The sequence below is a fragment of the Pleurodeles waltl genome, chromosome 5 (assembly GCF_031143425.1).
Source record: "Pleurodeles waltl isolate 20211129_DDA chromosome 5, aPleWal1.hap1.20221129, whole genome shotgun sequence".
NCBI lineage: Eukaryota > Metazoa > Chordata > Amphibia > Caudata > Salamandridae > Pleurodeles > Pleurodeles waltl.
The window spans coordinates 212,347,491-212,368,408 of record NC_090444.1 but is presented as its reverse complement, the minus strand read 5'-3'; the positions used below and the strand labels follow the sequence as shown (position 1 = coordinate 212,368,408).

Genomic DNA, 20,918 nt, shown 5'->3' with positions numbered 1-20,918 from the left:
TCATTGAGCATTGCTCTTGAATTGGGGGTGTGGAAATCTGGAGGCAAAGTTTGAGCATTTTGCGATGTCCGCTGTTGCTAACAGATCTATGTCTGGAACCCTCCCCCCCACACGCCCCCGAACTCCCACACCCCTTCTGAGAATGAGGAGTAGGACTTGTGGGTGGCATTCCCACTCGTGGACTTGCTGCCTCATCCTTCTGAGAAGGTCGGTAAAATTGTTGTGTGTTCCCAGAAGATGTTCCGCTAACAGATATGTTGTGACGGAGAACCCAACGCCAGAGAATGTGCCCCACACCCTGTCTTTGTCACTTATACACGGTTGTCATGTTGTCTGTTCAGATCAAGACATCCTTGCCGATCAGGTGATAAGTGAATGCTTTCAACGCTAGATGAACAGCAAGAAGTTACAGGTAACTGACGTGGAGATCCTGGTGTTTGGTATCCCAGAGATCTTGGACTGTGAGATCCTGAAGGTGAGCACTTCAACCAGTCTGTGATGCATCGGTTGTCAGCATGATTTGGGGAACAGGGTTGAGGAAAGGCAGTCCTTTTAACAGGTTATTGTTCCATGATTGCAGATAGTGATGAGTGTGGCTGTGTACCAACACTAGATCCTCCAACTGACCCTGTGACTGAGACCATTGTTGTGCTAGACATTCCTGTAGTAGACCATTTGCAGTTGTGCATTTGGCATTATGGTGATGCACAAAGCCATCATACCCAGAAGCCTCATGGCTGTTCTGAATGTGACTTGTATGGCTTGGAAACAGGATATTTGTGTTTGAAAATGTTATATTCGAGCTGCATTGGGATAGGCTAATGCCAGCGGTGTGTTTAAAATAGCCCCTAGATAGAGTTGAATCTGTAGAGGCTGAAGGTGATATTTTTGGGAACTGATGATGAAGCCTAGTTGATGTAGCAAATCTATGGTGGTCTGGGTTTGATGGAGACATAGTAGAAGAGTTCTGGCCTTGATGAGCCAGTCGCCTAAATATGGAAAGTCAAGGATGTTTTGTCTGCGCAAATGTGCTGCTACCACAGCTAGAAACTTTGTGAATACACAAGGTGCAGTAGTGACTCGAATGGTAGAAGTTTTAACTGATAATGCTTGCAAACCTTCACAAATCTAAGGTATCTGCAATGTGCTGGATGCAAGGAAATGTGAAAATTGGTGTCCTTTAAGTCTAGTGCTAAGAGGAAATCACATTGTTGGAGAGGTGGGATCACATCCTGGAGGGTGACCAGGTGAACTGCTCTAACAGTATGTAGCGATTCAATGGCCATAGATCTTGTATTGGCTGTAAGGACCAGTCGTGTTTGGGGATCAGAAAGTATGGGGAGTATACTCCTAACCTTTGATGTTGTGTAAGGATGGGTTCTATAACTTTTTTCAGAAGTAGAGCTTGCACTTCCTATTTGAGCAGGGTTAGATGTTCCATGAAAAGTTTGTGACTGCGAGGTGGAATATTTGGAGGTGTGGAAATGAGCTCCAGACAGTAACCATGTTGGATAATATCCAACACCAACTGATCAGATATTATGTTTTGCCAGAAAGGGAGGAACATCTGTAATCGTCCCCCGACAGGTCAGGAATAGTCGGGGGAAGGAGAAGGGAGTCACTGCTTTGTGGCAGGTGTTGTGCCACATGGTAAACCACTTTTGCCCCTCCCTTTCGTGTTATTTCCCCTGTATGTGCCTCTATAGTAACTTCTGGGAGAGGACTGATGACTTTGTCCCCAGTGATGAGTATGAGGCACCTGATGATGTTGACTTGGAACTTGGCTTGTAGGATGGATGTCGAAAGGAACCACAGGCACTAGGGGTTTGAATGCCCCCATGGACTTTGCAACCTCTATAACGTTTTCTTTTCTTTTTTTGTTTTTTGAGTGCTTAGTCAGCTTGAGGACCAAAATGTTGTTCCTTATCAAAAGGAACATTTGAGAGGATTGGTTGCAGCTCTGGCTTAAAGCTTGACACGCGTAGCCAAGCATGACAACGTAGCAGGACACTAGTGTTTATCCCTCTGGCAGCCGAGTCCGCAGAGCCTAAGGAACATCTAATATGAGATGAGCTGTCCCTCAGTAACTCTTGTCCTCTCTTCCAATTCTCTTCTGTGAGGTATTGGAGGAGTTCTTCCATCTAGTCCCAATGAGCATGATCGCCCCTAGCTTACAACCCCATAGTATTAGCTATGTGCCAAGGATTGGCAGATTGTGCTGCAACACGCTTGCCAGACGCATCAGTAAGCTTGCTCTCCTTGTCAGGAGGTGGAGCGTCACTGGCAGTTTGGGAATTAGCCCTCTTACGGGCATTGGATACCACTAAAGAATCAGGTGAGATTTGCCCAGTAATAAAAAATAGGGTCAGAGGATGAAACTTTCTATTTGTATCCACCCTTGGCATGATAATACAGGCCCTAACAGGAACTTTAAAGATATGATCTGCCTTCCTCAACATTCCTTTGAGCATAGGGAGGTACTGTATTACCCTGTGTGAAGAAGGGCCTCCAATAAAAAGTCACCTTCTATGGGTTCTTTATGCAAGGGTACCTGGTGGAATGTCGCTGCCCAGCCAATAAGCTCCTGGAAGGAGGTTGCGTCATATGGAGGCGATGGTCTAGCAGGGTAAAGTCTGGGTCAGTGTCAGGTTGTGAGTCGACATCATAAGCTGACCAAAGATCACAGGATTGTGGTGCATCAAACGTATCATCCCCTGTCCACCAAAGAAAGAGTGTGAGGACCCATGAGGGTTGATATCTAGTGGGTCTTTGTATGAATGAGGGGGAGAGATTGAAAGTGGTGGAGAAGGTGTTGTGGGTGGAGGATAGGCTGGTGTAGGAGGTTGTAAAGGGCTGGAGTCTTTAGCAGTCCTCTTTTTCTTAGTAGCCGGGGCCATTCAATGAACTCTTCAAATGAAAATTGTCGTTTGGATGAAAAATGTGTGGTAACAACAGTCTTTGCCAAAATACATCCGGTTTGAGGCCGTATGTGAATCTGCTTTTGTTTGGCATCAAGTTTCTCCTTCATTTTGTTAAGAATTGGTTCGACCAAGGCACTAGGAAGTTTCGGAGCCAAAGTGGTCTTGTGTTTTGGTGCCGGAACGGTTGATGCCGAAGCTGGGGAGGCGCATCTTAGGATGCCAAAGTTGTTGGTGCCAATTGGGAAGCAGAAGTGGTCAGTGCCAAAGGTGGAGCTGGTCGGCATGGCACCAAGGTGGTTGGCTTAGGCTTGTGTTTTGTTTCAGAGCCCGAGGGCGGGGCATCCGAATCGGATTTTCGGTGCCGACCATGAGCTGTTGGCAGTGGTGGTCCGGAAGCCTTCATTTCGGAGGAACTTGAATGTTTTTATGTGGCAGAATGGTGAAAATAGTACTTAAAGTAAGCTGCCCTGGTGGGAGATCCTGCATTTCGAGGTCTCTCTCTACCTCAGAGTTGGAACAGTCAATGGAAAAGGCCTCTTTTTCAGCCACAGAGGCCTTGTGGAGTTCCTCCTCTTCTCGCTCGACATCCTGTTATTGGAAAATATTGGGTGTGTTTTCGACCTCCTGTCTGCATTTCCCAGCAACATGCTCTTCGGTCCCATAGTCTTTTCAGACTGAAACGACAGGCAGGCCTCGCAGTCTTCTTCTCTGTGGTCAGGAAACAAACAGATTGCAGACCTGACGTTGGTCGCTCCACAGGAACTTTACGTGGTCCCAGGGGCAGAACCCGTTTCGTTAGCAGGGCATAATCTAGTTTGAAGGAATAAAAATGGTCTGCCTCAAGGGCGTGGCCCAAAAGGTCTGATAGAGTGTGCTGATGGGCGATGCTTTCTTGGTCTTGAAATGTAGACAATGGGGGAAAACGCGTTAGATAACAATACCGACAAAGATAGGGTGGATCCCGAACGGAAAGAGTCCAAAAGAAAAAATGGTCTCGACCCGGAGCTCAGTGATACATGACTGGACCAGACAGTGGAAGAAAACAATCTAACAATGTGTTGATGACCATGTGCATTACCAGCGAGAGGAGGAGTCACTACATTTTGGGACCGAAACACTTTTCGAAAAAAAACAACTTGCACAATTCCTGTCCCAACACTAGATGGCAGGAGTATAAAGAGCATGTGTATCTACAGCCACAAATGAGTCAAACAAATAATTTCCCTTTAAATAGTACCTTGAAGGAATCCCTTACAAACAGAGGGTAAATACGCAACATGGGTATTATCACAGTCTCCATGACCAAGACCGATGTCTTTGCCATTGTCAAACAGGGGAAAAATCCAAAACTCAGACTCATATATGCCGATGGCCTAACTTAATGCTGTTACAAAATTACACTACGATTTAAGCAACCGGACTGCAAAAATCTGTTACAACACCTTATTCCATCATGACTAATGGGGTTATGTGCAAGGTAGGCAAACCCTCAAGAATGTGAGGAAAGAAATACATTTAAAAGAGAAAGTAGGGAGAAAACAAATCCCAGAATTCCTTATTTCCCTGGATGTTGAAAAGGCTTTTGACCATGTTGACTGGTCATTCCTCCTCAGTCATAGAAAATGTAGTCTTTGGACTACTGAAATTTACTTCTATGATAATGGTGATAAGATGCTTGGGGGCACTTTATGCTCGATGGCCATTCATCAGACATCCCAACGCTAGACAAAGATGCCCTCTGTCCCTATTGTTCACCCTCAGTACAAAGTTTGTAGCCTGCCATATTAGGTAAAAAGAATAGATCAAAGGCAAGTGAACCCTTTTAACATCTGAATCCAAGCAACAGTGTTTCGCAAAAGAGTGAAGAGAAGCCCATGGCCCTGCACTTCAAATCTCAAGCCAATGGAACACCCCTAGATTAATAGTGGTGTCAGGACTTCACTCTGGTGGAATAATGACCGGTTCCTTTCAGGCGTTCCTTTTTGGCTCGGGTGCAGCACATTTTAATTCCCAGGACAGGCCAATGTGATAACGTCCTTTTCTTCTGGACTGCTCTGCACTTTTGGCTCCCTTCACATGTAGAGTTGGTTGGCAGACCTAATTTCCTTCATGTGGTTGGTGTAATAAAGGACAACCCTGCGAGGATCCAGGTGATATAGTCTCACCACCTCCTTGGCGGGATGGGGTTGTGTGAAGAAAGTGGAAAGAAATTTATATACTGCCCCAACTGGAAGAGGGTCACTATCTCACATTGGAAACCTGTTTAGATCTCAAGGTCAGTTTATCCAAATCGAAGCAGGCGAAAGGTGGGCAGACAAAGCACTTGAAACTTACTGAAGTGATGGTCATAAGAACAACTGTTTTAAAAGTCAGCAACCTCAACTGCCAAAAAAGATGAAATTAGATACAAAAGCCACTGAACATCACATAAGTGTGGCTACATACTGGACCTTATATTTGCCATGGTTGGGCTAGCCACAATGGCAAATATCTTACCTCTCTGCTGGACTGATCACCCTCTGGTATCTTTTTCACTTCAGGGCAGAGTTCCGCTCTCGTAAAGCGTCTTTGGCTATCTCCCATTTAGGGAGAGCTTGGAAAAAACTTAATAGACCTAGTACGGACAAGCTTATTTTTAAGCTGTCTCCCATTATTGACCTAAGCTGCTCTATTGAGGGCAATAACGCTGACCTGGAGAATCAAATATTGGACACTTTGGATTCTGTTATTTCACTGAAGGAAATAAAATCCTGCCGGAAACCCTCTGCACCAAGGTAGAATGCCTTGCTTAGGCTGCTAAAACTACAGTGTAAGAGGGCAGAAAGGAGATGGCGCACAGCATATTTGGAGGAGGACAAGAAAGCTCTTAAGGATGCTTTACGTGAATATAAATGCAAAAACAAGAAATGGACAGAATGCAGAACAAATCAAACATTCACCCCAGTCACAGATCTGGGTTTAATCCATCAGTTTTTTTTGCTTGCCATGCCATTCCAGTTTGAACCCAGCCATATGCAAACCAGTCTTGAACCTGTTCCCCATGGGGAAACATGATGGGTGAAGGAGGCATGCAGCAGCATTCTGTACTTGTTAAAGACGTTTTAGCAGGGCTTTTGTTACCCCAAGATAAAGGACATTTTTGTAACCCAGCCTTGACATAAATAAGGCTTGGATTACGGTGCACTGGGGCTGTAAAAGGAATACAATAAAGGATTTTTTCCCCATCTCAAGATGCCAAAACAGGTGGCAGCCACCTTAGTTACCTGTTGCTTCATCGACAGCTTGTGATCCAACCAAACTCCCAGACTTAACAGAGGAAGCAAAGGTGTACCCAAAGACACTGGCCACAGTTGCGGCCCCATGGTGTAGAAGAATTACCCACAAGTAGTACTGCCGTCTTTGCTCCATTTAACTTCAAGGAGTTTGCGCATATCCAGTTTGCCGCTTGCTGAAGACAATGAGGAAGTGCAGCCATGGTTGAATGGTCCTTTGAAGACAGAGAGACCACAAATTGGGTGTCATCTGCCTAAGAAAATACATTAAGGCCAAAGCCCTCAACAATGTCAGCCAGTGGCCTCACATAGAGATTAAAAAGCAAAGGGTTCAGAACGGAGCATTGAGGCACACCCAAAGTGAGAGCACATGGCTTAGATGTACATTGATTGGAATGAACCTGGAAGAAACAGTTCTCCAGAAAGGATTTAATCCATACGAGTGGCTTACCCCGTATGCCCAAGTCATTGAGTCTCCTGATAAATATCAAGGATAACAGTACTTATTGAAAACTGTACTCAGGTCCAGTAGCAAAAGTGCAGCTGCCCCACACCTTCATCCAATGTATGTCTCAGGAATTCTGTGACCCCAAGTAGTGCTCATTCAGTGCCGTAAGCAGCACAAAAGCCTGACTGAGAAGGGTGGAGTAGACCATTCTGTTCTGTGAGCCATGTTAATTGCAGATTCACACGTTTTTCCAACATTTTTTATAATATAGATAAGAGAAATATAGGCCTATAATTAGAGCAAGCCAATGGGTCAGCATTGGGCTTTTTCAGCAGAGGGGTGACTAATGCTGTTTTCCAGCTATTACAGACTACCTTGTTAAGTAGGGACTGATTTAATAGTTGGACAATCAACTCTAGGTTTTGTTGAGAGAGCTTACCTAAAATGTCCGAGGGGGGGTGCAAAGAGGAGCCAGATTTCAAGGTAGATAAAGCCATGCAGATGATATATCAATAGGCTAGAAATGCGTTAATAAAGTCCTAGTTCTAGAAACACCAGTTGGTTCATGAGCCTTTACTGTGGAAGAGAAGGTGTCTTTAATGGCCTTGACTTTATTGACAAAAAAGTAAGCGATTTCATTGCACTGTAGTTGAGAAAGAGGAAATCTAGGAGACAAATCAGCAAGCACCTTCACCACTTTAAAGAGTATCTTACGGCAATTTTTAGTTTCTCTAATTTTCTTCATAAAGTAAGAGGCCTTAACTTGTCAAAAAAAATTCTGATAGATCTTTAAGCATTCTTATAGCTTGTCCACTTGGGGATTAGATTTACACCAGATTCTCTCGGTTTACAAACTTTCTTCTCCTTGTATAAGGTGTCAATAAACCATGGTGCCAGGGGTCAGGATCTATGGCACTTGATGGTAATGGAAGCCATCATATCTGCAGAGGATCTAAGCAAGCTAGCTATCTTTTGAGCATCACCTTCCACTGAAGTACCTAAGATGGGGGAGGTCTCCCAACAGCTCATTCCATTTCTGGAGATCAAGCTTAGCCCAACATCTACCATGGGACATAGACTGCTTAAACTTGAAGTGAAGTTGAGTCAAGTGAAAATGAGCAGGGGGTAGTATTATAATGATCAGACCATGTCAGGGGTAGAGGCCTATCTGACTGAATTGTATCTAGATTTGCGAAGACAGGATCCAATAGATCCCCAGCTATGTGAGTGGGAAGGTGAATAATCAAATTCACCTTTAAAGCTAAAAGCTCCTCAATTTGGGACAAACCCACCTTATCTGTTTTATCCTCGAGTTGGGGATTTAGGTCTCCTAACACTGCAAAGTTGGCGCATTTAAGAATAGCAGAGAACAATTCCTCTATTAGTTCAGAGCCCCAACTACTAGCCGCACTTGGAGAACAATACATTAAAACATCTGACATGGTGAAATTCTCAGTCGGCGACATAGCAAAAAGCAGAGTTTCACAATCAGAGATCTCAAGCTTCTCTATTTTACAAGCAAACTTGTCTCTCCCTATGATAGCTTTCCCAACTGCTTTTTTAACCTTTCGATTGAGAAGCAATATGTAATAGCCAGGCAATAAAGCTGCTACAATGTCCGGACCAGAAGCCTCATTTAACCAGGTCTCCTTAAGGAACATAGCGTCAGGGTTATGACCCCCCCGATCCCCCTCCTTCCCAAAAAAAAACACACAAAAAAAAAAAAAAAAAACGAATAAGTCTTGGTGATGTTTTATCAGGGACCAGCAGTTCAAGTTAAACAATGTAAAGACCCCTGATGGGGTTCCTTCTAAAGAACTCTTCTTCACAATAAACATATTAGTGGCGTTCCCGCTTGAACCCTCCAACTGCACTAGTCAGGGTAGAGAGAAAAGGATCAGTCGTAATAAACTGAATTGAACAGTGGCGACATTCCTTATCCCCGCCTAGAACATGTAATGAGTGCCTACACTCTTTCGGTACCAAAGAACACAGACCAAACAAGGTGGAGGATGAATAAGCATAGTTACCAGATGAGAATGGGAGCATCCCTGGCCCCTGGGTCTATTCGGGAGCAGACGGGCTTGCCTTAGGCACACCCACTGCGCGTCTGGCACCACAGTCGCCATTAGGCAGGTCGTAGTCCGGGAAAATGCTGGAAGGAAGCTAGAGCGCTAACCTCTCTAAACAATGGCCCAGTGTGAAAAATTCCCTCTCAGCCCTGTCGGTCACCCCTCCCCACACACCAAAGTACAATAGCGTGTAAAAGCACCAGACGTGAACATTTTTAACAATAGAAAACATAAAATTTAACAATTAGTTAAAAAATTGTTAAAAATTAGAAGAGCATAAATTCAGTAAAATAAAATCAGAATGCCACAATCTATGTAAAAATAAGGTGTGCTGTCAACGCATACTGTAATCAAAGAGAGCTCTGCGAAGGATACTGCCCCCCTCCGTTAGAGCCCTGGTTGTTCATAGTGTAGTCCTCAGTAGCTCGGATTATTGCAATGCTCTTCTGCTAGGCACACCTGAATATTTATTACACTGTCTGTTAAGAGTTCAGATTGAGGCTGCCAAACTTGCCTTGAACAGATCGAGAACATCCTCTGTCTCCGTAGAGGTGCAGGATCCCCATTGTTTGCCGCTAAAATAACAAATTCTATTTCAATCGCTTTGCATTGCTTTCAAAGCTCTCCAGGGACTGGTTTCAGTCCCCTTACAAAGAGATTAAGATACCTCCTCAAAAGATCTATTCGCTCTTCAGCCAACCTGGCATGAATGACTAAGTTTTGAAAATAAAAATCCAGTCATGTGTGCCTGACCTTTACTGTAGGGGTGGCTAAGCTTTAGAATCAACTCCCAGTCTTATTGAGGTCCTTAACTGATCTATTGAAGTTCAGGAAGGCCCTTAAGACCTGGCGTTTTCCTATATAATATGAGTATGTCTTGACAAAGACTCCTTGTGCTAGCCTTTTCCTCCTCCTGGGCTAAGCTTTATTTTGGCTATTTGGGGTATCTTGCTCTTAGACCCCCCCAGAACGTTTTGTTCACATAAGCTATCCACACTAAATATCCGTCTTTTTATCCCCAACTTCCTGGAGATTCTAAAAGGTACCCAGGGTTTGTGGACTCCCCTGGTGGTGACTGAGAAATTAGCCAAAATACAGCTAAAATGTAGTTTTTTTGGCAAAAATGGGAAAAAAGTGCTGCAGAAGAAAGCATCTGCAAATGGCATCAACGAAGAGTTTGCAGTGCTAAAATCACCATTTCCCCAGCTTTCAGGAACAGGTAGACTAGAATTATAAAACCAAATTTTTCAACACAGTTTTGGCATTTTACTGGGACAAAACCAATTTTTCCTATTTGTTTGTGCTTTCAACCTCCTTCCAGTTAGTTAGTGACAGAAATAGGTGTGGAACCAATGGTGGATCATGGAAAGCTATATAATTCAGAAAATTAGACAAAATTCTGAAAGTAACAGTTGAGATAAAAAAAAATGTTGAAGTTGAGGTGAAAAAAACAGCCATTTCTGTTTACATTTTCATCCGTAGCTTTTTCCAACAATAGCAGATTTTCGTAAACAATAGACAGTTACGTCTGCTGGACCCTTTCTGGTTGAGAGGATTTATAGGGCTTGTAGGTTCAGCAAGAACCCAAGGTACCCAGAGCCAATAAATGAGCTGCACCTTGCAATGGGTTTTCATTGTGTACCAGGCATACAGCAATTCATTTGGTAAAATATACAGAGAGAAAAATAGGTATCACGGAAACCTATGTATTTCTGCAATGGGCACACGATATAGAGTTTAGAAGCAGTGGTTATTTGTACACCTCTGAATTTGGAGGTACCCATACTAGCTTGAATTACAGGGCATTTCTCAAAATGATTTTTCTTACACACTGTCTTACATTTTGAAGGTGCAAATGCAGGGAAAGACAATTGGTAATAACAGTTCTGCTATTCTGTGTTCCCCCAAAGTCTTCATATAAAAATGGTACTTTACTTGTGTGGGTTGGCCTACTTCCTGCGACTGGAAACGCCCCAAAATGCAATGTGGACACATCACCTTTTTCCACTGAAAACTGACACGTTTTTTGCAGTGTGCCTAGTTGTGGATTTTGAGCTCTAGCTAAGCCGGAAACCAGGGAAACCTAGCAAACCTGAAAAATTTTTTTTTTTTTTTTTTGAACTACACACCTAGGGAGATCCAGGGTGGGGTGACTTATGGGGCTCTCACCAGGTTCTGTCACCCAGAATCCTTTTCAAACCTCAACGGTTGTCTAAAAAAACAAATTTTCCTCACATTTTGGTGATGCAAAGTTTTGCAATCTGAGGGGAGCCACAAACTTCCTTCCACCCAGCATTCCCCTAAGCCTCCCAACAAAAATTATACCTCACCTGTGCGAGTAAACCAAGTGCCTGCGACAGGAAACGGCGCATAACATATTGTGGAGACATCAAAATTATCCATCACAAAACAACCTGGTTTTGCAAGGGGGTAACTTCCGTTTTTGATCCCGGGCTCGGCGGCCATCTAGGGAAACCTACCAAACCCACACATTCCTGAAACCTAGAACCCGGGGGAGTCCAGGGAGGTATAGCTTGTGTAGATCCTCTAACGTTTTCTTACCTAGAATCCCCTGCAAATCTCAAATTTAGCTATTAAAAAAAAAAAATCTAAAATCAAAAAAACAACACATTTTCCTCCCATTTCTGTTGTGAGATCACTGTGCTGGCACAAATTTCCTATCACCAAGCGTTTCTTCTGCCTCCCAATAAAAATGATAACTCACTTGTGTGGGTGGGCCAAACGCATGCGTCAGGGAAGGGCCAAAAACATGTAGAGATTGAGATGGTACCAAAGAGCAGTTTTTTTCTTTTTTTTGTTTTTAATATACGTTTTAGCCGGACACTGCTTTGGGCACAGACATAAGTGAGGTATCATTTTTATCAGGAGGCCAAGAGGAATGTTGGGTGGTACGAAATTTGAGCCGGCGCAGTGATCTCACACACAATTGTGAGGAAAATTTGAGGTTTTTTTTTTAAAAGCTAAAATTGAGGTTTACTGGGGATTCTGGGTAATAAAACGTGGGACGAAGTGCCAACAGCATAAGCAAGTTGATGTAAAAAAAACCTGATCGTTTGGAAACCAATTACTCCAGATGCACACTCCATCCAAAGGTAAATATATTGTTAACTGTTGTGGCCACTGCTACTGGAGGACAGAAAGCCATCCCATACACCAGATTCTCTTCTATCGACCACCAGGTAAAGTCAGCTGCTGCATCTAGGGAGATTCTGATGGTACCCAATAAATGCCCCTCATGGTGGAACCACTGATGACGAAGGCACCACTGAAAAGCCCTCATTTGCCAGTGCCTGCGTTTTACCACTCGAATGTCAGACGCCAGTAGACCTGGAAGGTGAAGATCAGTAAGGACTGGCACTGGAGTCCCCTTCAGCAACATCAGAATCTTACCCTGACTCCTCTGAAGAGGAGGGAAGACTCTCACAGATGATGTAACGACTAGTGCCTCTATCAACTTGAGGCATCAAGAGGGCTATAGGTAAGATTTGGGCAGGTTAATGGAAAATACCAAGTTGAACATCAGGGGTGGTGTTGCCTGTAGATGGTGAGACACCAGTTGGGGCAAGGCAGCAGTCAATCATTGCGGTCCAGGAACATTGCACTCCTCAACCTGCACAGATGTGCTGAGTCGAGGTCCAGGAACATCACAATCCTCAACCTGCACAGATGTGCTGCAACTAACATCACCATCTTCTTGATGTTTCAAGTTATTGATGTCAGTCTGAATGGGAGGTAGTAGTAGAACCAACCACAAATTACATGTACCTCCAGAAAGATTGTAGGTTTTGCATTTGAAAATGCGAGTTCTACAAGTCAAAGGACACAAGCCAGTGTCCCACTCCCACCACAACAAGTAACAGAACGAGGGACAGGATCTTGAACTTTTACTTGCAATGGTAAAGGCACAAGAGCCTAAGTACTAGGATCTGACGCAGAAAGGCATCCGCATTGGGAAACAGGCAATACCGAAGTAGAACCCCTGCCCAATTTCATGCTCTGAAACCAAATCCACTGCTTTTTTCTGCAACAAGGCTGCCACCTCCTGCTGCATGATCCAAATGTGACCCTCCAACTGATGGGAATCAGGGCAGGGGGACAATGTGAAGAGGTGCTTGTAGAAACGGAAGGGTATACCCTCTTTCTAAAATGTGCAAGACCCACTGGTCTGATGCTATGCCTACCAGGCCTGCAGAAAGGAAGACACTCCTGCATACTGTTTGTACGTGTTCTAGTAAGTGGAAGCTAAACAGCTTTCCAGGTGATGCAGGGAAGATATAGAAGAGGAGGAGGAGGAGGGCTGCTGGTCTCGTCAGCCTTTTCCTTTGCCTCTGCCTATTTACAGCTGTAATAGATGACAACTGCTGCGCAGGCTGGTGGAAGGACTGGTAACGCTGTTGCTGGTGAATATACTATCTAACTGGAGATTTCTCATCTTGTGAAAGGCGCTAGACTGGATCCGGAGATTCTCTGCAAGTTCCTTGCACGCCAGTAGGTGGTTTTGTGCTGCTCCAGGTCCATCCAGTCCCACCGGAGCCACATATAGCACCTTACCTACACAATGACATCAGTTTCTTTCTCGGCTGTCCACTCCAACATCTTGCATTAAGCTTATGGTTTTACATTTTTTAAACCTAAAACTATCATTAGAATGAACATTTGACGCTACTCTCTGAATCCTTAAAAAGACTACCACTTATACTTATTGAACTACCTTTTCTTTCAGTCATACATTTGTACATAATGACTATTAAGAAGTCATCTCACCTGGACTTTCACTTTTCTGTTTCTGTGGCTGCTCATATACACAGCTGTCCGAGATGCCCAAACTTTCAGGCCAAATCGGGACAGGTAAAGTTCTCTGTCCTCTTGGGGAAATTTCTTGTCCAGATACCTAAAAACAAAAGCATATTTTAGTTTGACTAGAAGTATTTTGATCAACTAATTCAAATACCCCTTACCTGAAGAAGAGCACCAGAAGATTGAAAAAACAGAAAAACAATATGAGATTATTTTGAAACACTACATTTTAACTGCATTGTTCCAATGAAGCAAATAAAATGTCAACACCTTCGGCAAATCCATGCTGTGTAAACAATGCAATAAAACAAATTCAGAAAGTTAAATCTAGATTACTGACCATGCAAAACCATCTATAATGATCTCACCTAAGAAATAGATATGTACACGGCCTTCATGATATTAACCCAGTTCTACACAGATGACTCGGACAAGCAAGAAAACCTTAGTGTAATAATTTTGATTTCTGACCTGTATTATTTACTATAAACCTGTGGACAAGGTATGCTATTACAAGAAGCGGAGGAAGATCAGTGAATGACCATATGTCAAAATTAGGACCTATCCATTTCAAAGAAGCAAGCTCTGAAGAAGACAAGAAGGAGGGAAAATGCATCTTTGCAGACACCAACAGAACTTAGTAAAAAAACAATACAAGCGAGGAAACACGTTGGTGCATTTAGGAAAAGGAAACAAAGCAATGACAAAGAACATGAATCATTTAAACCAAGTGCACTGTCATATTTTAGGGGTAAACAACTCTAATCAACATGAAAACTGGAGAGACGTTTCTACAAACCATCACAATGAACTACTATACTTATCTTCAGTATCACTTTTTCTTGTGAATATACTAAACACAGGCTCCTCACTTGTATAATATTTCCCGGCATCAGTCTAGATCTAGAGATTTTCATGCAAATGCTGCCAAGCACGGCCAAATGGTGCTATATGGCTCAGTGGCAGCCTCACAGCACCCTATAAATGGAGCGGTGTTGCTTATAGGCACCACCACTGTATGCGGTCAGTTTCTGCATTGTTCTATTTCCACACCCTCATCAGCAGAAACAAACTGCAGCTGACAGTGTGCTGAATTCTAGCTAGGGACCTTTTTAAAATGTGGAAATGGTCACTTCACAAAACGAGGAGTCACGAGGCAAGAATCTGTGGTTAGAAAGAGTAACCACCAGAAACAGAGTAGTTGTAAGTAACTTGTTCTTCTGGTGGATGATTTAACTATAAATATCTCACCTGCAGAACAGACGCCAAGCCAATACCTTTCAACTGGTAGAAAATGTGAGTCGTGGATTCAAACCATGACGTCCCGCAGGACCAAACACGCAAAATGGCCCTTTCTGAGGATCTGGCGGTCAAGGCAGTAGAGCTTGGTGAACGTATGCACTGATGCCCATGTTGCAGCTTGGCAGACACTCTCACTAAGGCTGTTGTGAGGCCTCAGCCTCCAATGTGGTCTTCTTGGCTAGGGAATAACATTTTAATACACAGGGGGGTCCAATTTGACAGAGCCCTCTTCAGCCTTTCCCATTTTAGCATCAGCAAAGCCTACAAAGAGTTGATCATTGACACAAAACTCTCATGTGTTCAACCTAAAAGCAGAGAACTCCCTTTAGATGAAGATAAAGTGGGGATTAGGCGGTAAGAAAAAGGACAGGAGAGTGATCTACTGTCCTACGTGAAAGGGCAATAGCACTTTAGGTAGAGAGGTGGCCTGGGTCTCCAGCACCAATATGTTTGGAGGGAAGGTGGCGCACAGAGGCTGAAGGGGCAGTTTCTGCAGCTCAAAACCACAACATGAAGATGTTATTGCAATGAGGAAAACTATTACTAGCCAACAGTTACAAGAACAATTGTGCAGCAGCTCAAATGGCGCGCAGATGAGTAAAGTGGGAAACAAATTAAGGTCCTACTGAGATATTAATAAAGGTTTCATGGGGAGACGTGTTCTGCTTTTCATCACAACAGGTGATTTGAAAAAAACAATGTAACCATTACATGAGCCCAGTGTAAAACCTTGCTGAGCTAAAACATAAAACAAGTAATTTAAAATTATGTATGCAGAAAATGAAGTTTACAGGCCCTATGACCTTGACTCCACCGCCCCCTCTGCCGGTTACACACCCTCACAGATGTCCTCGATACATTTCAACCTGCTGACGCGTGGCGCTCCACACAACCGCAAGAGAGAGACTACACTTTCTATTCAGCCCCACATAACCTGTGGACCCGCACTGACCGCTGGTGTTTATCCCATGGTGCGTTATTGAGGCCCACTGCTATTACACACCTCCCCCGGCAAGCCATCAGATCACGCCCTTGCCATGGTGACACTGTCATACTCCCATGCCCAGACCCTGCCCAGAAAATGCACTCCACCATGAGGCATTCCGCACAGACCTCTGGGATGCTTTTGCCGAATATTTCGCTACTAATACTGGAACAGTGCAAAAATATTCTACCCTTTGGGAGGCCTTCAAGGCCTATATAAGAAGTATATGTATCGCTAAACATGCTGGGGTCCTTCGTAGTATTAGAAATTATTTGGCCAAGGTGGAGGGGAAGCTACAGGACATGGATATGGTTGGGATGTCGTCCACAAACACTGCGTCCCTCCACACCAGGTCGGCAGTATTTCTGGGATTTCGGGACCTAGCTGCGCAGGAGGTCACTTACTTGGGCAAGTATGTCAGAGCACAGATATGGTGAGGGTTAAGACACCAAGCCGCACCCTGACCTGTCTCCTATGGTCCCCATATAACGCCACTTACGTGGTCAGTCTGCAGAGTCCTGATGGCACAATCACCACTGACAGTGCCACAATCATAGACGTCACAGCATGCTATTAATCACTCTATACGTCTTGTGCGGGTGCCAATGAGGCTGCTCTGGCAGATTATTTATCTGAAATAGCATAGGGATGGCTCCAGCCTGGCCGACAATAATTTATTTCTGCCCCAATTACTTGTGAAGAAATATCGCTGGCCACAGATGCCCTGAGTGGCTCTTAGGCTCCTTAACTAGATAGACTTACGGAAGACTTTTATAAAGTGGATTTGATAATTTTGGCTCCTCATCTGCTGGAGGTATACACCACCCCACCTCCCCCCAAACTCTTTGAAGCTGTGATTACTTTGCTGCTCAAGCCTAATAAACCTCCCCAACTATGCATCTCATACAGGACATTATCACTTTTAAATCATGACAATAACAATTTGGCCTTATCATGTTGCTTTACAAAGATCCCCTTGGTCCATCTGCGATTAAATAACACGCTCTGAGCCATTCCCTTTATCACAAGGTACCCGGGAGGCTGTCCGCTCTCCCCTCTCCTTTTTATTATCGTCATGGACCTCCCAGTCCAGCATTTGCAAGAACTCATCTTAAGGCCCTGAATTCTCCCACAGGACGTTATTCGCCTCCCTCTATGCGGATGATATACTGTTTGTCCGTGACCCCTCCACCAATCTCTCCCCCCTCTTACTCAAGACGTACAACGATTTGGGACAATTTCTGGCTTGCATCAACTGGGATAAATCAGAATTATTCCCACTTACGGACGCTACTGCACCCTGTGATCTTGAGTTTCCCTTGCAGTGGTGTACGGACTCCACCAAATACTTGGGCATTTACATTCACAGAGACCGCTCACAGGTGATCCAATGTAACTATGGCCCTCCCATAGACAAACTCACAACGCAGGTGGACCGCTGGATCAAATTGTCATGGAGTGCATAGCCATTTTGAAAATGGTGGTGCTACCGAGATTCCTTTAATTGTTCTTAAACATTCCTATTGCATTAACGGGTAGCTTTTTTACCACACTGGGGGGGCTGTTATAGTCTTATATAGGTTGGTTGCTGGCCCCGTATTTGCTGGGACACACTGACACTCCCATAGCAGCGGGCTGCTTTTGGAGTCCCTGGTCTACAACTGCATTACTTAGCGGCCCAATGACATTATACCCATCATTGGTACCACCAAGATGCTAGAATGCCAGTTGTTAAACCCAAAACAGCGCAAGAAACACATCTCCCTCTTTCCATTATCCTGCCACAGGGCCTGCAGCAAAATCCTACTGAAATACAGACCCTCGCCACTACTAGCTGGGCATGGTCTAAACTCTTGCAATATATCTAGACATGAATACCTTATACTCTCCATATATTCCTTCTTGCAAACAACCCATGGCTCCCACTTACACAGGAACGCCTGGTGCAACGCTCCCTTTGCATCCATGGTCTACAAGTCACAGGTGATCTATTTGTCAATAGTACACCTTAATCCAGCTCCACCATGGCCAAAGTGGGTGACTCGTCCCTCATGGATGGCTTTATATTCCATTGTTTATAAGCAAGCTCCGCAAAACCATACCCACCTATCCAGAGAAGCCCAAAGACTTTCTCTTACACTAGTGATTTCTTCTCAAGACAGCTGTCACATCATTTCCAGGTTGTACCATGTTTCGTTGCAGATAAGACCCATTGGCAACGTAGGGCCACCTGGGATCATGATCAGGGTTTTTCCATTCCAGATAATACCTGGTATTATTGCTGCACACAGACTAAACTCATTTCAGGTAACCATCACCACTAAATATTGCATTACGAATATCTTCAAAAAGCGTACATGACCCCTAAGGCCCTTGCCAAACGTGACCCCACCAGGTCCCACAATTGTCCTGAACGCCAGGCTGAACAGGCTGATTTTATTCATCTCTCATGGATAGATCTTATTAGGGGGAAACCTATGCCATGCTGTTTCTTATGCTCGAACAACCACTTGCCCCAGATCCACTGATGGCCCTGCTGGGGTATGTCAAACCGATGCCACCTTGATTGCTTCACTTCACTGCCATTGCACTGCTTCTGGCCTGACGTCAGGTGTCGCTTCACTGGGGCAATGGTACCCTTCCTGCATTGTCTGCTTGGCTGAAAGATATTTCATATTCAACACCACTTCTGAACTTTACACCTCCCTGAAACCAGTTGCTGCAGACCCTAAGACATTTGGCAACCACTTTGTGACTACCTTTTAACACTCAACCACAATGAGAACAGTGAGATAGCAGAATTATTATTTTTATTTGATTTTTTTATGACGGGACCAATACCAGAGCACAAATTTGTCCCAGCATTTGGAATAGAGAGACTTGGTCCAACGCTTTCTGGCTGCAAGAATAACAGCAAATCAAAATAGCAAATTGAGGCTTCTTTTCAATCTCCACGCATGGAAGTGTAGGCTTGGCGATTCTGGTGCATAGCCCTCCCCTGCAACTTGCAAAGTAGTAGCCGAAATCAGATGGCGAATGCTCCGACTCAAATATCTGGTAAATATCCCTTCTGGCCCATTTCAGGACAATCAAAATGACTTGGGTACGGTCGGTCATGACTTAATGGCCAAAATACCTGTGGTCCTCTGAGGCAGAACACGTCCTCCAGTGGAAACTCCTGGCCAGAGTAATCCTGACAGAGCACTTTCAGCGGTGGTGAAAAGATCCATACACAGCACACCCCATTGGTGAAAGATGTCTTGAGCCACCTTGGGCTGGAGATGCCCTTTGTGGTATGCTAGCTGACATTTACGAAACTTGTATGATTGGGCGTTCAGGTATCATGCCAGGTAATTGTTCACCAGGAAGATACTCTGCTGACTCCGCCAGCTTTGAAGGTGCAGGGTTGCCTGACACAGGACCAAGGACTCCACCATGCGCTGCCTGTCACAATACCACATTGCCACATTGCCATTGTGTTGTCTGTGAGAACCTGTACCATCCTTACTTTGGTGGTCAGTAGGAATGCTTTGAGCATCACCCAGATGGCCATAGATCTCTGATTTCCACATCCTCCATGTGAACCTCCCCCCCCACCCCTCACATCTGACGTATCAGGCTTATATACTGAATGTGCTGGACTTGCTGTGGTGGTGGAAAGGCCTTGAATGTCACTGTGTCCAGGACAGACCCTATAATGGCAATCCTTTCCATAGGCAACAAGCTGGACTTTGGTTCACTGATAGTAAGCCCCAGAGAGGTCAGAAGGACGACCATCATCCAGAGGTGGTCCTCAACTTACTGATGGGAGTCCACTTTGAGCAGCCAGTCAAAGGAACAAAAATACAAAAACCTTCAAAGATGGGCTGTGACCACCGCCAACTCTTTTGTGAACTCCTTGAGGGACCGAGGTGAAGTCAAAAGGTAAACCTGTAAACTAGATGTGTTCTGGCGCGACTATGAAACACTTGTATTGTACTGCAAGGTGTAGGACACCATAAAGTCTCTTGGGTCCAGGGTAGAAAGAACCAGAGCCAGAGTGAGCATTTTAAATTTCTCATTCCACAAGAAGACATTCAAAGGTCTAAGATCTAGAATGGGTTGGAGACCTGCATCCCTTTTGGACATAAGCAAGTAGCAAGAATAACATCCCTAGACACCCTCTCCTTCTGGCACACTCTTGTTAGCAGCCTTGGCCAGAAGGTGGACTTCCTGAAGCAAAACTGTGGCATGGTCATCTAGGGTGATATGTGCATTGCAGCAAATGGGGGCATAGGGGAAAAATAAAATGTAGGGTGTGGCTTGTTTGAAGAATTTGTAATACCCATCGACCTAATATGATGGATTTCCAGTCAGGAAGGAAAAATATAATCCTGCCCCTCCCGTCTGGTTGTCATTCTAGAAGGGCAGATTAGAGAGGTCTGGCAGCAGCTGCAGCAGAAGAGGAGGAGGAGGACAACTCTTGTTGTCCCTGCTGGTGTCTGAGGCCACTGGGATGGCAAAACCTCTGGGTTGGTTGCTGTAGGGCTTTGAATTTTGTTGCTACCTGTATGCCAGATCCAAGGACTAACCCCTGAATTTCGGTCACTGGTGGTGAAATTGATGGCCTGGAAAAAACAACTCTAGTACCGGAAGTAATATGGCTCTCCATTAATCTTGCTAATGCAGTCAGCCTTGTCCCTGAAAAGTCGAGAACCATCAAAGGACGCATAGACAACTCCCCAAATACCCTGTTGCATCCATTTAGGAATGAAGCCTGAAGCTCTATCCTGATACCCATGGCGTGACCCACACAATCAGTGGTATTAAAGCCATCATGCAGCATGTACTTCATACTTTGCTTAATAGTTTAGGCAAAAATCCCTTTAAGGGTCAAGGATTCACTGACCAAGTCACACAAAGTGTGGGTGTACCGAGCCATCAGAAAGACTGCAGTTAGTCAATGTAAAGTTAGGCTGGCTTTTTTTTCCTGGAGGCATTAATGCATATAGATTCTCTTTCAAGAGGGGTGGTAGGAAAGGCACTGGAATTCACTTTACTCACGCCTGCTATTCTAGACTATCCGTCATCCTGTTTTGTATGAGAAACGTTGGGTCACTA

General features: G+C 44.4%; 1 protein-coding gene across 3 annotated transcripts in view; it reads right to left on the bottom strand.

The window, feature by feature from the left end:
- The window catches only part of ANGEL2 (angel homolog 2), a 288,166-nt gene that overhangs the window by 63,673 nt on the left and 203,575 nt on the right, over window positions 1–20,918 (bottom strand). For all 3 annotated transcript variants that reach the window (XM_069233907.1, XM_069233909.1, XM_069233908.1), the window contains exon 6: window positions 13,499–13,625. In XM_069233907.1, coding sequence (XP_069090008.1) covers window positions 13,499–13,625 — 127 coding nt within the window. The remainder of the gene's footprint in view (window positions 1–13,498; window positions 13,626–20,918) is intronic.